The following is a 16387-nucleotide window of genomic DNA, read 5'->3' on the forward strand; positions in this document are numbered from 1 at the left end:
CATTGCTTCTGTTTCTTTGGGTATCTATGCTATCTGTTTTGCGGGCGGTAGGGCAGTCTATCCCTAGACACTTAAGAGGTACGAAATACAAGTACTTGAGGATATTCCCAATATCATACAAAGTAGTCCAATCCCACTCCCACAGGGGGGGCATCTTCAAGCTCTCCCGCGCGTTCTCAACCCTCCATCCTCAGGCTTCCATCACTTCCTCAGACGGGTCGATCTCTTGCGTCAGGTTGCCCTTGTCATCCACCTGAATCAGTCGTAGCTGGAGACGAAGCCTGACGCCAATTTCGTGGAAACACTTGGCGTAGTCCTCCGCGCAGCTCGAATCGACCCAGTGCCTGCTGTTGTCATACAGGAGCTCGCCCGTCCCCGCCACGACGGCGCACAGCCCGACCATGGTGAGCTGCTTCAGGCGCGGGTGCGTCCGGCCCAGGATGTGCGGCGCGCAGCAGAGGAAGTCGGCCATCATGGCGTCGACGTGGTACCGCTCGTAGACGCCCGGGAGCTCGAGCCTCGGCCAGCGCGGCACGTGCATGCTCCACCACTCGACGATGGTCAGGATCTCGAGCGAGGCCGGCAGGCGGCGCGCGAGGAAGGCGTCGGCGGCGTCGGCGTCGTCGTCGACCGGGTCGTCGAACTGGTTCATCTGGTCCGACATGTCCCACGGGTCGCCGAAGGCCGCCTCGGTCGTGATCGTCAGCTCCCTGAGGTGGGACATGGCCGCGATGCTGTAGAGCGCGGGCGGGAGGGCCGGGTTGCCGTAGACGGTGTCGCAGAGGGGCTGGGAGAACATGCAGTCCAGGTGGAGCGTGCGGAGAGAGTGCGTCCAGCGCGAGAGCGCGGCGTCCATCGGGGTCAGCACGCCGGGGGACTGCTCGATGAGGCGGGAGGTGGCGGCTGGGTCGTGGAGGTACGCGACTGTCGGCGTCATGACGGACAGCGTCCTCAGATTGGTGTTCTGCGCTGTCGATAGCCAGAGGGCCTGGATGCCGCGCCAGTCGGAGACGCTGGCCGTCAGCCTCACCGGCAGCTCGCGGAGTGAGGCGTCCGCTTTGCCGCGTAAGGGGTAGTCGAACTTGTACTCGGTCCAGTCGACGACGGGGAACTGAACGTTGGCGCCCTTCCAGTGGTGCGAGAGGAACATGTAGCGGAGACTGGAGAGGATCTTGCCCGCCCACGGTGCCGGCGCCGCCAGAGCGTTGTCCAACGAGTAGGAATAGGAATCACTATCCCACGCGCGTTTCGCCGAGATGACCTTGGGGGCTGTCTGTACAGTGGCGGCCGTAGTCTCGACGTAGGCTGGGGCCATGCGCCTTGCTTCTTTGGAGAGACTCGCGAAGCTCGTGCGCGACCAGAGCCGGCCCCAGAACCAGTTGACATCCTGTAAAGAGTCGAAGAGCGGAGGGATAGGCAGATGGAGAACCAGGTACCCTACCCGTGGCATGCAGTGCAGGAGGATGTATGTGACACCGAGAAGCACGTCAAAGCAGGGCATCGACCTCATGAGCTCGGCATGCATCTTGTGGATCCTCTGCATGTTCGCCGTCTTCGCCAGGTCTCTGCTGCAGGTGACTGCCGTCAAAGATGTCTGGACCAGCTTGCTGTGTATCAGCTGGGTGTGCCCCATGGACCCGCAATGTATCGAGGTATCGGGAGTCAAGTCCGAGACGCACATAAAGTTGCGAATCAGCGAGTGGGCTGCTTCGTCCCGCATGAGCTGCCGATACAGCAAGAAGAGCTGTTTGTCCGTCACGACTACCGTTCTATACAAGAACTCGCGTGCCACTGGGTAGATCCGCCTCGACACAAGACAGAGTCTGTGGAAAGTTGTGCTGCCTATTTCGGCAAGCTTTGGCCTAGACACGCGCTCTATCTCGTCGTGAATGTATCCAAAGATCTTTCGCAGTAGCTCATTTGGTAGGCTCTCGAATGATGAACGGATTGCGATCTTTCCGAAGGGCTCTGCCAAGTTGTCCACGACCTCTCGGGATCCATTCGTCAGTTGGTCTCTGCTCAGCCCAGGGTATCCATCAGTCCTGGATTTGGAGTCCGGGATGCTTGTGTACTGGACCTTCTCGTTGTTGAATTGCTTGTACTGATGCATGGCGAGCGGGTTGACTGTGCGATGTGTGGTTCGAATGGTCCAATATATTGGCTGTGATGAAGTTCCCTCTTGATCTACGGTATGTAGAAGAGAATTTGGGATAAGGAGGATGACTGTGGGAAAAGATATGAGGTATTGGTGCCCTTTGAGATCCTTCACTGTTGTTTTATGCACCGCCGCGTATGAAAGAGGGATTTACGCGTTTGTTGTTGAACATCCCAGCTCTAATTCACTTTGATAGCTCTTGCTCACTCTGAGAGCTCTAATTCCCTCTGATAGCTCTGACTCACCTGAGAGCTCAAATTCACTCTTATTCCCTCCACCAACGTTGCAATATCGGTCTGTATCCACTCTATAATATTCTGTGAAGATCTAATCAACCTTTGCAACATCAGTGCCGTGGTGTCTTCAGACTCTTGCAGTCATCTCAAAATCCCCCGAACCACCAAAAGTGAATGACTAACTGCAGTCTCTGGAAACTTGGACAACCTAGATATCATAGTATACAAGGCTCGGGGCAAATAATCAAAATTGTGAAACATTGTAATGTTGACTTGGTTTGATCCCAGTCAGTTACATGTCAATCAATAGGTAGTTCGTAGCCTGGATGAGTGTGACATGGAGTCATGACATCATGATTGCTGGCGCCAAAGACACTTGATGAATGCGATTTATGACTATTACAGCCAAACAATTGTTTCAAACCCCGAGGACAAACCAAGCCTGCCCGATTACTTAAACCCATTGTTGCCAATAATACCATTGTCTCCATCTGCAAAACAGAGGGCAAGCCGTGCCTCGATGGCTGTCCCACCCTCTAGCAAGGCCTCCGAGTCTAAGCCGGAGATGCCCCCGCTCGCCCCCCGGATGTCCTACCGCATCGGCCGCGGCGAGCAGGGCGTCCTGACCTTTGAGCCCTACAAGTCGGCCCTCCTGCCGCTGTGGCGCTTCCGCACGCCGGCCATCGCCCGGCGCAGCGCCGACGACCTCTGGGGGCGCTTCGAGGCCTACGACGCCGCGGGGGACTTTGTGGGCATGGACATGGCGCGCAAGTTCATCCAGATGGGCATGACGCGGGCCAAGCGCTACGCCAACCACGCCGGAGGGCGCAAGTACAGGCCCGGGTCGCGGGAGGAGCTGCCCAAGAGCGCGGCGCACGCAGACAAGGCGGAGAAAGAGGAGGCGAGCCGCACCTTCCGGGCCGTGTGGGAGCGGTGCCGTGCACACGAGGGGTACCAGAAGCGGAAGGAGGAGTTTCTGAAGGAGCAGAAGGAGTGGATGAAGGTCAAGAAAGAAGGTGAACAGGATGATGCGTAGCTGCAGCGCCACCACCGGAATGGAATGGTCTGGAGGCATTGGCAGAGTCACAGCATCCAGGTTCTTGGCGCCATCATTGCTACATCAGACCCCCAATGGCTTTCATTCCGACTTTGCTCTACAAGAGACTTATTAACTTCGAGCACACTGTCAACGCATATGCAGAGGCATTGGCTCGTGGGACAGGACATCGGGTTCGGCGGTTCTTGACGGCTCTTACTCGGCCCCTCCCGGATCGCCGGTCCGTGCTTCAACATCCGACGGATCGACGATGGCCGATCCAAGAGATGTCCAGCATACGCGCACGTTTGCGAAGTGCAACGCGGCGGTTTAAAGCTGAGGGACATGTGGGTACGAGTTGTGCTCATGACACCAATTACTGTTCGACGAGACCAGCCCCAACCCGGAAGCCAGGCTGTGGACGAATCCATGCCGGGAGTCAAGACGGCTGCTATTGGTGGGGAAACCGCCCGGGGATGTGTCTACTTGCGGAGTTGCATCCTCAAAAACGTTTGCGGATCGATGCGGTCCGCGGTAACTGTACGCTCCGGAATCTTGGCGATTTCCTGTTTCATCAGAACGGTCCGGGGTATGGAAATTGGTGGATTTCTTTTCCCACGATATGGCGCTCTCATCCGGCCACTTTTCTTCGCACAAAGGGACAATACATAGAGAACAAGGATCAATCGAAATACAAGGGGAGGGAGAAGACTTATATAAGAAGGGACAGAAGCTCAACACTTTTTCCAGCAACGAGACATAAACTCATAGCACTACGACAATTCAACTAAACTTACCTCTTCAAACTTTCTTGTGGACAACGGTTTCGGCACCATGAAGTCTCTTGCTGTTGTTCTCGGTGCGGTAGGGCTGGTTGCTGCCCATGGCTATGTCGACAATGCAACCATCGGAGGCAACTATTACCAGGCAAGCCCGCCCTCCACATCCAAACACTGTTTGATCATTACTAACGATCTTGACAATATAGTTCTATCAGGTAAATCTACTGCCACCTATGGTAACCCGCCACCATCGAGCACTTACTGTAGCTGACACCAAATCCATAGCCATATTCTGACCCCTATATGAACCCGGCAGTACGTATTGCCAGATTACGTTGTCAAATTCTCCGTCGAGAACACTGACTAAACACTCCTCTGATTAGCCTCAACGTGTTGAACGACCGATCCCTGGCAATGGCCCCGTCCAAGACGTCACCTTGATCGACATTCAGTGTAACGGATGGTCGGCGGGCGGCACGGTCGGCTCTAAGCCGGCGCCCCTACACGCCCCTGCCGCAGCTGGCTCGGCTGTGACTCTGCATTGGACACTTTGGCCCGACTCGCACGTCGGTCCGGTCATCACGTACATGGCTCGATGTCCTGATTCTGGATGCCAGAGTTGGCAGCCTGGAACCTCGTATGCAATGATATTATGTCTATCGGGAGATGCAATTGCTAACTACGCTGAACACTCAGAGCTGTTTGGTTCAAGATCAAGGAGGGTGGTCGCGATGGCACATCGAACAACTGGGCAACCGTAAGTGTTCTCTCTCCAGTGCCCGATATCACTAGTATACTGATGGCCTTTGCAGACCCCGTTCATGAGACCAGGCTCGAGTTACGTGTACAATATTCCTTCATGCCTCAAGAGCGGCTACTACCTCGTGCGCCACGAGATCATCGCTCTACACGCCTCGTCTCAGTACCCCGGTGCGCAGTTTTACCCAGGATGCCACCAGCTTCAGGTCACCGGTGGCGGTTCGACCGTGCCTTCGTCAAACCTCGTCGCCTTCCCTGGAGCCTACAAGGGAAGCGACCCTGGCATTACCTATGATGCATACAAACGTGAGCTTTCGATCGTAACATTGGATGGGGGAGTTAAAACTAACCCAAATGTTTTGTTTCCAGCCCAGACATACATCATTCCAGGGCCCAAGGTCTTTAGTTGCTAAGGAGCCGTTATTGGCTGGCTTTTTGGCAGGGAGATTGAGAGAAGTCAATAGTATCGCTGGAAAAGAAGTCATTCTGAATTGTGCGTGCAACCAGGCAGGAGCAATTATTCCAGTTGATTCTCGAGGGACCGAGCTTTCGCTATTCAATGCAATTCTGAATTGTTGCTAGCGCTTGAAGTGTTGAGTCTGTCAATTAACTTCTCTGTGAATTGTCTGATGTCTGGATTTGGTGAATCACTTGTCCTTCAATTTCTCTTTTCAAAACAAATTCACGTCCTCTTGTCTATATAAATCAGACCTGACAATCAACAACCAACTCCTGCTTCCTACCACACACGCACACCCTTCTTCAACTGTCAACTTTTCCACCACCCTCTTCACTCACTCTTCACTCACTTTTCCCTCACCATTCCCGCAACCTCTCTTTCCCTTCAACCTCTCTTTTCCCTTCAGCATCTCTTTTCCCTTCAACCTCTCCACAACCCTTTTACCCATTTCATTCTTCAGACTCTCTGCCCCTTTCAACCTTCTCTATTAGCATCAAGCAGCTGATACACACTCTTTTTCTGTTATCCCAAACACCTGAGCACCAGTGTTCGCAGAAGAATGGAGCCAACCAAGCGACGACTCTTGGGTGACGGCAGCTTTATCGAGATCGCGCAGGCGGAGAAACAAGAGATTCGCCCATCCAGAGCCAACCCGAACAATGTCACCTGGCAACTGGTCAACTCGAGGAATGGCGACGAGGAGATGCAGACTGTTATCAACAAGTTTGGTGACATGAGACTGATCACGCCGCCATCTCAGCTTGAGTCGCTGCCGACAGAGATCTTGCACAAGATCCTGTCGCATATTATCCCCGTGGACAAAGACGACTCAACAGACCTGAGCTGCCCAGAGAGCCGCGAGGCCTTTTATCGCCTGTGCCTAGTGTCGAGACGCATTTCTTCGGTGGCATACCCGTTCATGTACAAGAACGTGGCTATCAAGAACCAGCATAGCCTGACCCGCCTGGCCAGACAGGTCATCCAGAACCCAGGCCTGCGGCCCCTGATCCGAAGCCTCGTTGTTCGCTACGTGCTGTGCGAGACACCAGGAAATACCGATCAGTACTACCACCTGAAACAGGTTCTTAGCACCACGCACAGCTTCTCCCGACCTCCCGAGAGTTTTCGCGAGGCCAGGCTGCGGCGCTTTGTACAGGAGCTCTCCAACGACCGGAGACCTTGCTTAGACTATCACCATGCAGTCGTCTTTCTCCTGCTGCATTACCTGCCGCAACTGGAGTGCATCCGCCTTCAAACGCGGCCGCCCACTTGGCCGGCCGGCCTGCCCTGGCTGAGGTGGTTCTGGAGGCGTTTCTGGCAACAGATGACCTGCGAGACTGTGGGACCGGACCGATATGTCCAGCTCCCTTCTGCCATGATCGCTGCCCACCAGGGGATCATGGCACTGGCACAGAATCGGACCAGGGGCACCAAGCGGCGGGCTGTTGGTGACGATAGTGGGTCTTCAGAGAACGCCGCCGTTCTGATGCCCATTATCAAGAAGCTCATCTTCGACTGGGACTGGCCGGCACACTCGGCCTGGAGGCAGAATGACACCGCAGTATTCGACCTGAGTCCATCCCTCTCCAGCCAGCCTGCAGAGCCCCTCGGAAACCGGGTAACCTCGCTAGACATCTTGATGGAGCACCCAAACACCTTCACGAGACTGTCCGAAGTCCTCGTCGACAACGAGGTCATGAAGCACCTGCGCCTCCGCACTGACGGCATCGCCTGCTTCCATCTCCAGCCGTATTTCTGGCAAGTCAAGATCCCCATGGACGGGACAAAGCCCAACGAGCTGCTGAAGAAGTGGACAAGATCGCTCCGCACTCTGCGCCTGGACCTGTTGCTCGACCAGCGGGCCTCCATCTACATGTTCGGTTCACCCCGGGACGCCCACCTGACCAGCGTGCGGCTGTTGGACAACCTCACCGACCTGACGATAACCCTGCAGCAGTTATTCCGCCGGCCGCAGGCAATGGAGGAACTACTCCAGTCCGCCGCCGAGGCCGACCAATCCTCGGAAGGGTCGTCCTCGGGCGACCTGGTCGATCCTCCTGGGGGCGGGCCCCCGTCGCACGACCTGGTCAATCCTCTCGTGGTCCGGTTCCCCAAGTCCCTCGTCAACCTCACCCTGATCGACTGGTGGAGCTGCCGCATCCTGCCCGACCGCCGCCGCTGGGGCCGATTTCGGAGCAGCAGGCAGGACAAGGAGCTCATGGGCGACCTGCTCCGCTGCATGGCGCGCCGGCTGAGCAAGACGACGACGCACCCGCACCCGCGCCTGCGCACCGTCACCGCGGTCGCCGTGTGGCCCTACCGCGTCAAGGCCTGGGGCAACGAGATGCACTGGGCGTACGGCGTGTCGCCCGAGGAGTACGCCTGCGCGCTGCACCTTGGTGCCGACGTCAAGTTCACGCTGCTGATGCGCAAGATCAACGTAGGCAGGGATTTCGGGCTGCGGGACGACGGCCGCGACCGGGAGGACGATGACGTCCGGGATGTGGACATGGGTTGAAACTCATGCGACGAGGAGGAGCGCGCATCAGAGGTGTGACGACACGGTTGGGCGAAGGAGGGGTTTGGCTTGGGTGATGGAATGGGATGATGCATCTACCATGGGCGGATTATGTTGATCGTGCATAGCGAGTATCGGAGCATGGGAAGGATTGGAATATGGGACATGGGACTAGACATGGTAATGAATTGAATGGTATCTGGCAACAGATTTTCCCATAAATGCGACGGTTGGAGGCCTCTCACAATTAATGACACGCCCAATGTATGAGGGCTTGATGTGTGATGAAATGCACACGTATGAAACTCATCGAGACATCTGAGCTCTATGCTTTATTGATTTCTATGTGAACAGCTCATTTGTCCTTGCGGTACTTGTTCTTGATAGACTTCACCAGATCCGTCGCATCATCTGCTTTTGTAGCCTTGGCTTTCTTGGCCTTTTGGCTCCGCCGATCGGGAACCTCATCATCATCTACCGCTTTCCTCTTCTTCCTGCCCTCCTCAAGCAGCTTCTTCATGCTGGGAGTGGAAGTGAACTTGGGATTGGAGGGATCGACTGCGTACTCGTGCTCTTCAAAGAGAGCCTCGAAACGCTTGTCGCCTCCAACATCCATGACAAAGTCCTCTTGTAGGCCGCCGCGGTCCTCGATGCCCTTCTTGCCCTTCTTTCCCTTCTTGTTCTTCTTCTTCTCGGCCTTGATGATCTCATTCATGTCGAAGTGGCCAAGGCGCGGGGCACCGTCGTTGCCGTCATCGGCCATGATGAGTTCCAGCTGCGCCTTCTCAGCAGCCTTCTCCGCCTCCTCGGCCTCCCTAGCCTCACGCTTCTTGAGGCGCTCCTCCTTCCGTATCGAGGACTTGGTTGTCTTGGACGCCGGCTCGGACGTGAAGAATGGGTCGTCGAAGCCAAGATCCTCCTCCTCCGCTGCTTCCTCCTCGGCCTCGCCATCCCCTCGGGCTGCCTTGGCCTTCTGCCTACGCTTCTCTTTCCTCTCCTTCTCCTTTCTGATGTACTTCTCGCGGGTAGTCTCCTCCTCGTCATCCTTCTTCTTGCCGTCGGCTTTCTCAGTGAGGGCTGAGGTAAAAGTGATCTGCATATCGCCGACCGGACCAGACTTGCTGGATTTCGGTGCAGGGTCGTCGCTGAGACCGAGAGCCTCCCGCATCTTCCTGCGAGCAAGCTCTTTCTTGCTCAGCTTTGGCTCGTCCTCCGCTGCGGCTTCCGGCTCAAACACCTCCTCTTCATCCTCCCCATCGCTGTCGCTGGCCAGATAAGCGTTGAGGTCATTCTCGGCGATGTCAGCTCGGCTGCCGGTGAATGCCTTCTTGATGGTCTCTTGCCGCGCCGCCTCCTCGGGATGCATGTCCCAGGTGAGCTTCACCTTGGAGTGCTGTAGGGCATCTGTGACAAACTCGATGGGCTTGTAGCCGGCGGGGACGACGTCACACTCGTCTCTGGGTTCATCGTCGAAAGTGACGTCGTCGGGAACGAATCGCAGGTCGAGGAAGTTTGACGAGGTTTGGTATTCTCTGCCATCTGTGGCTTCATAGATGGCCTGCGCTGTCGACTTGTCTGAGCAGACCATGACGGCGTAGTAGTATCTCAACCTGTCCAGCTGGTAGGACCTAAGCGCATCGCTGTCAAAATCCTGGTCGTTGCCCTCCTCGATCAGGTCCTTCTTGACCTCCTCATCGTCGCTTTCGTCATCACTATCTTCCTCGTCGCTGCTATCGTCGGACGAGTCGTCATCGTCATCCTTGGCATCGTTCTTGAAGATCTCCTTTGGCGGCCCCTCGAGCTCCTCCCGCTGCATGCGCTCCTTGCCAAACTCGCTTGGGTAGATGGAGACCCTTTCTATCCGACCTCCCGAGGGAGCGAAACTCGAGAACATTGCAAATAGATCGACTGATTTGATGTAGTCCCAATCGAGGTTGACAATGGCTATGCGATTCGTGACATCGCCCAGAGGCACCTCGGCCTGTTCGTTCCGGAAGCGCTGCATGTCGGCCGCCTCCTCGACCTCGGGCTCGGGCTCCTCTTCGCTTTCCTCTCCGCTGTCCGAGTCCGAGTCGGACTCTGAAGCAGAGAAGCCACCTCCTCGTGCAGGATCTTTGACCTCTGCCTTCCGCAGCTCCTCGCGCACCACATCATCGTCCTCGCCCTCCTCATCGTCCTCGTCCTCCTCTTCAGCTTGGTAGAGTTGTTTCAGAGCTTTCTTCTTATTGTCGGACTTGAGTTTGCGTCCGTAACGGTCGACCTTGGCCGACTCTGTGAAGTCTTTCGATGTGAACATGTGCTGGAAGCGCTTGTCGACCTTGGTCTTGGTCTTGCTCTTGGAGGGCAAGCGGAATCGAGGGTCGGACTCGAAGTTGGCAAACCTCGAGTCGGTGATCTTGTCCGAAGACGAAGCATCACGCTTTGAACTCTGTTTACGCGCCATTTTGATCGGCTTTACGGTGTAAGGTGGTAAGAGAAGATCACCTTCTTACGCAATGGTGGTGGTGGTGGTGGTGGTGGCTGTTGAGGCGCAGGTGCTACTTGGCGGCGTTCAATTCTACATGAAATTTTAGTGGAGACCTCAGAATTTTGTGTTTTCTGCCGGGTTGTCAAAGGCGGTCAGCCTCTACCCCACGTTTTTCTGGCAGACCGCTAAAACCTGCACTAATCCCCCTGCAGCTGTCTGCGGGCGGTGATCGTTGATCCGGCTGATCGCCGGATCTGGGCCTGGGCACCCAGACTTTGACACAGTTATGCAAAATCCAGACTACTTCAATTCCACGCTTCAGGTTGCTGGAGATCAATCAGTACCTGGTGTACATGCTCCGCCTCCCCAAGACAAGATCAATTCTCCGATCAATCAGCTTCTACCGCTCTCCAGATACGGCCAGCCTTTTGTGCTGCTCTTCTCCTTCATCCAATCCTTCCAGCTCCGCGGAGAATCGCCACTTATCCAGAAAGAGCACCGCTTGGAGCTGCATTCCACGACAATCAATATGCTGTTGCCTTCGTACAATCGCACTTCTGCTGACTCGTGCTGACGGACGGCACGCGCTACCACGGAGCTACGAAACACAAAGCTTGTTGCCCTAATAAATACCACCCTGCGCTCCCTCTCTACAAATCCCAGGTGCCATGTGTTTCAGTGCCAAGCATCCGTGCGGGCGATCTGTGTTGCCGTGTGGGAACGGTTTCCGGATAGTTTCATGGCATGATTTGCCGACCCTCCCAGCCAATCTCGAGCCGATGTGACGGCACAAACTCCACATTCAGCAGTTCCTCGGCGACCATGACACTCATGCTCCTGGCGTAGCCTCTGCTAGTCTGGCAAGATGGAGCGTACCGAGCTTCCAACTGCCCGGCCTGGCTCCGTGTCGAGGCCTGGCGCATCCTCTACCACAAGGCAGCAGTTTAAGGAGGCTCGAAACATACGGACCACCGTTTCCAAATTGTCCCAGCCAGACCTGATGTAGCTTTGCATCGTGCAACCGCGGCCGCAAACGTTGGCCTTGGATGACTTTTGATTGCCTGGCTCGTATATTCCATTCCTCCCTTGATGGTATGGGAGCTTCGCCCGGGCGGGAATAGTCAAGGGGCACGATTCTATATTCAGATCCTTTGGGTCTGGAACCTATCGAAGACAGGGATACGGGTCTCGGGGCTTTCCCCAACTAATCTGATCGGATGTTCTCTGTCCTGTAAGCGCGGGTGTCGGCCCCCCGGGACGGGACAAAGAGCTATGATCCCTGATGACAAGTCCGAAACATCGGACAGTGGCGGCGGGGGAAGCTGCTGCCGGAACAGGAACAAAGACATCCTCATCAGATATATAAAGAGTGCCTCTCATCACCCAATGCAAATGAGAACCCGAACCAATTGCTCCAGAACATCAGACAAACAAAGATAGACAAGATCCTCGATCCACTTCTCGACCATCCAATACTCTTAGCCATCCACAATGCACTCTTTCATCAAGCTCGCTATTACTGCTGCCCTGGCCGTCCAGGCACAGGCCAAGACCATCCAGATCAAGGTTGGCAGCGGCGGCCTCAGCTTCACGCCCAACAGCGTCACCGCAGCCAAGGGTGATGTCTTGGAGTTTGAGTTCTACCCGATGAACCACTCGGTTGCTATGGGTAACTTGTGAGTACATGGCCGTTCCTTCGTGCTCCTGCTGGGCCTTTGCGAGCTTCAGTGGCCACTCGACCAAGGTAACCAATGTCTGACTTGATATTTGCAGTGACAAGCCCTGTGCCCCTGCCACCACGGGCGGCTTCTTCTCTGGCTATGTCCCCGTTGCCAAGGGACAGACCGGTGTAAGTCTCCTCCGATGACCAGACCCTATACCTATAGATCATGATCGGACAGCAAGCTGAACTATCGGGCGACACAGAACACCTTCAGCGTGACGGTCAACAGCACCGACCCCATGGTCTTCTACTGCACCACCGGGAAGCACTGCCAGAGCGGCATGTACGGAGTTGTCAACGGCGCCGGGACCAAGAGCTTGCAGACCTACGGCAGTGCCGCCAACAAGACCCAGAGCTCCAGCGCTCCCGCGTCCGTCTTCGGCGGCAGCCTCAAGGCCGGTGCGTCCGGCACCAACAAGCCCCCTGCGACCACCGCAACTGGCACTCCCAAGTCCGGCAGCGACCGTGTTAAGGCCGGGTTCGGAAGCCTCGCTGGTGCCTTGGTCATGGCTGCTTTCCTGGCCTAAAATTGTGGCGTCAATATGATCTTGCCGAACTGGACAAAAAAGGTGTTATGAAAAAAGGTGGAAATCATGACTGTATTGTATTGTAGCGTTGTCATTCATTCAAGCGAAAATGTCTCTCACATAGTTTTGGAGTCATCATTACTGCAAGTGATTTTTGCCTTTTTCTTTGCGCTTTGTCGTTCGTGCAAAGAAACGCATTTAAAGGCTGCTGCCAATGCTGCATGAGTTCACCTAGGCTGACCCCGGATTCCCGAGCCAACGCCGCGAGAAGCACAGGCAAATGACGTTGTGTCCTTTCGAGGGTTTTACTGGGGACGAGTCTTTATCTTAGCGGCTCTGGGGTGATCTCGCAAGACAAGGAAAAGGCTCAGATCCCGCTTCTCGGCTAACCTAATCTCTAGTCCATGGCCTGGCGGATACCAGATCTAATGCCGTCAATTCTTCAACTTTTTCTCTTTCTAATCTTTTTGCCTAGTATTTCTGGAACAGGCGGATCGCATCCTGCATATAGTCTAGAACATTGCATAGCACGGTATATCTTGCGGATGTAATGCGGGCAAGAATGGTCGCGTGTCCGAGGCCAACCCCTCTCCTCCGGCCTCATCCCCTCTTACGATCGCGCCACAGTCTTTGCAGACACCCGAGGCGCCACGCGCTGATACAGGCGAGGGGTCTGCAGACAACGAGAAGTGTGCCGCGTGCGATTGCGATACCCAATGCCTCTTTCACAAATCACAGAGCATCGCGCCTGGCCCTGCCGGCTGCCTTTGTCGCGGGCCAGCGGAGGCGCGCATCGGTAGCCGCCAGCACGGTCGAGAATGGTACGATGCGAACTGGACTGCGCGAGGGCCCAAGGTCGGGCCAACATGCTGACAATTGGCTGTAGTAAATCACGAAGATAGAAGCCCCATTCAAGAGTATGATCGCCGAGTCGCCGAGGGCAGATTGCGCAATGACGAACATCAGCGAGGTTGGTCCGCCATTGTCAATTGGACGCTGAACGCGCTTCGCGCTGACACTATTGTGACAGGCATCATCCAGAACCTCGAGAACCTCCACAACGAGCTACGGCACTACAAAGCCAGGCCGATTGTCCACCCGAGCTTAGAAACCCTCAAGCCGAAGAAGTCGCTCTTCGGCTCCCTGTTCGGAGGGAAGGGCGGCGATAATAGCAAGCTGCAAGACATTCCTAGCGACCTTCCCCGAGGGCTGTACCTGTACGGCGACGTGGGCAGCGGCAAGACCATGTTGATGGACCTCTTCTACGATACCCTCCCCAGCAGCGTGCGCTCCAAGACGAGAATACACTTCCACAACTTTATGCAGGATGTGCACCGACGGTTACACCGCATGAAGATGGAGTACGGCAACGACATCGACGCCGTGCCGTTTGTTGCGGCTGATATCGCGGAGCACGGCAATGTACTATGTTTTGACGAGTTTCAATGTACAGACGTGGCAGATGCCATGATTCTGCGGAGGTAAGACCTTCGAATCATTAGATGTACTTGTCACAGCCGGCCAGGCGAAACTAATGGTCGTCACCAGACTGCTCGAGGCCCTCATGTCGCACGGCGTCGTCCTCGTCACCACATCCAACAGACACCCGGACGAGCTGTACAAGAACGGCATCCAGCGCGAGTCCTTCATCCCGGCCATCCACCTCCTCAAGAAGCGCCTGCACGTCATCAACCTCGACTCCCCGACCGACTACCGCAAGATCCCGCGCCCGCCCTCGGGCGTCTACCACACCCCGCTCGACTCGCACGCCGCCTCCCACGCCGAGAAGTGGTTCCGCTTCCTCGGCGACCCGGAGAGCCCCGAGCCGCACTCCGAGACCCAGCGCGTCTGGGGCCGCGACATCATCGTGCCGCGCGTCTCGGGCCGCTGCGCCTGGTTCACCTTTGACGAGCTCATCGGCCGGCCCACCTCGGCCGCCGACTACATCGAGCTCATGCGCTCCTACGACGCCTTCGTCGTCACCGACATCCCCGGCATGACGTACCGCCAGCGCGACCTGGCGCGCCGCTTCATCACCTTCATCGACGCCGTGTACGAGTCGCACGCCAAGCTCGTGCTGACGACGGCCGTGCCGCTGTCGGAGCTCTTCGTCTCGCGCGAGGAGCTGCGCGAGTCGCTGCGGCAAAAGGCGAAAGCCGAGGGCAAGGACCAGGAGGCCGCCGCGGCCGAGCTCGACCGGGGCTCGTCCGAGGACGTCGAGGAGGTCATGAGCCACATGATGGAGGGGCTCGAGCACAACGCCGCGTCGCTCAAGAACACGAACCTGTTCACGGGCGAGGAGGAGGCCTTTGCGTTCGGCAGGGCGCTGTCGCGCCTCACCGAGATGGGCAGCAAGGAGTGGGTCGAGCGCGGCATGGGCCTGGAGGAGCGCGGCGGCAAGGCCGAGCACGACAACTGGACGAGGGTCAGGAGTAAGCGGGCCGAGGACAGTATGTGAGAGGCATGTTTTTCTGGGAAGTAGTGGTGCATGACGACAATACACTCGACTGTGCCTGTCCCATATGATACCGGCATATAGAACATTAGACAGCATATGTTAGCGTTGAAGCTCGAAGTCAGGAATAACGAATCACAGGACTGTATATATGCCAGTCGTTACAATCTCTGATCATACACATACACAGCACAAGAATCTTTTGGTTGGACGACCGCCCACGACGACATGCGCACTCCATTACCACAACCCCGGAATCAGCCTGTACGGCACATCCCTCTTGTACTGCGCCCAACGCTCGCCGTACCTCCCCGTCATGTACTCGTCCATCGTGGGGATCGCCCGCGTCGAAAAGTCGACAAAGGGCTGCATGCCGACGGTGAAGAGGGCCGCCAACCCGCCGCTGGCGAGGCAGTAGCCCGCGCGCCAGACGGCGTAGCCGGCGTAGTTGGCGTGGCGCACCAGGCCCCACAGGCCCCGGTCGCAGATGCGGCCCCTGTTGGCCGGGTCGTCCTTGAACCGCTTACGCTGCAGCTCGGCGGCCGTCTCGGCGGTGACGCCGGCGGCGTACAGGGCGGCGCCGGCGGCGACGGGCAGCGGCAGGAAGCCGAGGCCGGGAATGCGGACGCCACCGGCACCGGCGTACAGGGCGGCCGAGGTGGCGGCCGCCGTGAGCATGAGCGAGTTGGCCGAGTTGAAGAGCGCGTTGTACACGGTGACGACGGCGGCGGGGCCCGGCCCGAAGACCTCGTTGTTCAGGTACGCGACCCAGAAGACCTGCTTGGCGACGGAGCCGACCGCCATGGCCAGGACAACGAGCTGCGGCAGGGACAGGCCGAGGCCGTCGATCAGCGACACGCCCGTGCGCGCGGCGGGCTGGCCGGCGACGACGGCGAGGCCGAGCCTGGAGAGGACCGCGGCGCCCCACCCCCCGGCGAGGATCTTGTACTGCAGGAAGGGGTCGAGGGCGCGCAGGCCGACGAAGGTGAGGAGGCCCGCGGCGCTGGTGCCCTTTTCGCTACGGTTGATGAGGTCATAGCGCGACATCTTGGAGCTGCTGCCGGTGCCGCCTGGGCTACCGCCGGTGGCAGCGGTGGGTGGCGGGGATGCCATTGTGAGGTTTGGGATGCACTGGGCGATTCTGCTTGGGAAGAGAGATGTTGGTTGGTAGTTGGAGGATGAAGTTTGATATCACCGTTTCCGAATGATGAATGACGAAAGGAGGGGAGGATCCACAGGGTTGTCCGGGAGCCTTAAAGCTCAAAGGTC

General features: G+C 56.9%; 7 protein-coding genes across 7 annotated transcripts; 4 read left to right on the top strand and 3 right to left on the bottom strand.

Annotated features, from left to right (window-relative positions):
- Positions 1-190: 190 nt before the first annotated feature.
- Positions 191-2110, bottom strand: E0L32_000497 (uncharacterized protein; the record flags this gene model as incomplete). The annotated part of the gene is made up of 1 exon (XM_031139446.1): positions 191-2110. One exon carries the CDS (start codon positions 2108-2110, stop codon positions 191-193), a length of 1920 nt encoding a protein of 639 aa, XP_030995814.1.
- Positions 2111-2911: 801 nt separating this feature from the next.
- E0L32_000498 (uncharacterized protein) lies at positions 2912-3427 on the top strand (the record flags this gene model as incomplete). The annotated part of the gene is made up of 1 exon (XM_031139459.1): positions 2912-3427. One exon carries the CDS (start codon positions 2912-2914, stop codon positions 3425-3427), a length of 516 nt encoding a protein of 171 aa, XP_030995815.1.
- Positions 3428-4261: 834 nt separating this feature from the next.
- Positions 4262-5381, top strand: E0L32_000499 (uncharacterized protein; the record flags this gene model as incomplete). The annotated part of the gene is made up of 6 exons (XM_031139470.1): positions 4262-4414; positions 4495-4524; positions 4593-4846; positions 4906-4966; positions 5022-5274; positions 5338-5381. 6 exons carry the CDS (start codon positions 4262-4264, stop codon positions 5379-5381), a joined length of 795 nt encoding a protein of 264 aa, XP_030995816.1.
- A 606-nt stretch (positions 5382-5987) lies between these two features.
- On the top strand, positions 5988-7946 carry E0L32_000500 (uncharacterized protein; the record flags this gene model as incomplete). Its single annotated transcript, XM_031139481.1, has 1 exon — positions 5988-7946. One exon carries the CDS (start codon positions 5988-5990, stop codon positions 7944-7946), a length of 1959 nt encoding a protein of 652 aa, XP_030995817.1.
- A 355-nt stretch (positions 7947-8301) lies between these two features.
- Positions 8302-10389, bottom strand: E0L32_000501 (uncharacterized protein; the record flags this gene model as incomplete). Its single annotated transcript, XM_031139492.1, has 1 exon — positions 8302-10389. One exon carries the CDS (start codon positions 10387-10389, stop codon positions 8302-8304), a length of 2088 nt encoding a protein of 695 aa, XP_030995818.1.
- Positions 10390-11904: 1515 nt separating this feature from the next.
- Positions 11905-15121, top strand: E0L32_000502 (uncharacterized protein; the record flags this gene model as incomplete). Its single annotated transcript, XM_031139503.1, has 7 exons — positions 11905-12089; positions 12187-12262; positions 12340-12639; positions 13192-13361; positions 13402-13484; positions 13550-14144; positions 14212-15121. 7 exons carry the CDS (start codon positions 11905-11907, stop codon positions 15119-15121), a joined length of 2319 nt encoding a protein of 772 aa, XP_030995819.1.
- Positions 15122-15358: 237 nt separating this feature from the next.
- Positions 15359-16231, bottom strand: E0L32_000503 (uncharacterized protein; the record flags this gene model as incomplete). Its single annotated transcript, XM_031139514.1, has 1 exon — positions 15359-16231. The coding sequence occupies one exon, from the start codon at positions 16229-16231 to the stop codon at positions 15359-15361; it is 873 nt and encodes a 290-aa protein (XP_030995820.1).
- Between the last annotated feature and the right edge of the window lie 156 nt (positions 16232-16387).

This window comes from Thyridium curvatum, assembly GCF_004353045.1.
Source record: "Thyridium curvatum strain D216 chromosome Unknown NODE_2_length_892811_cov_85.036431, whole genome shotgun sequence".
NCBI lineage: Eukaryota > Fungi > Ascomycota > Sordariomycetes > Thyridiales > Thyridiaceae > Thyridium > Thyridium curvatum.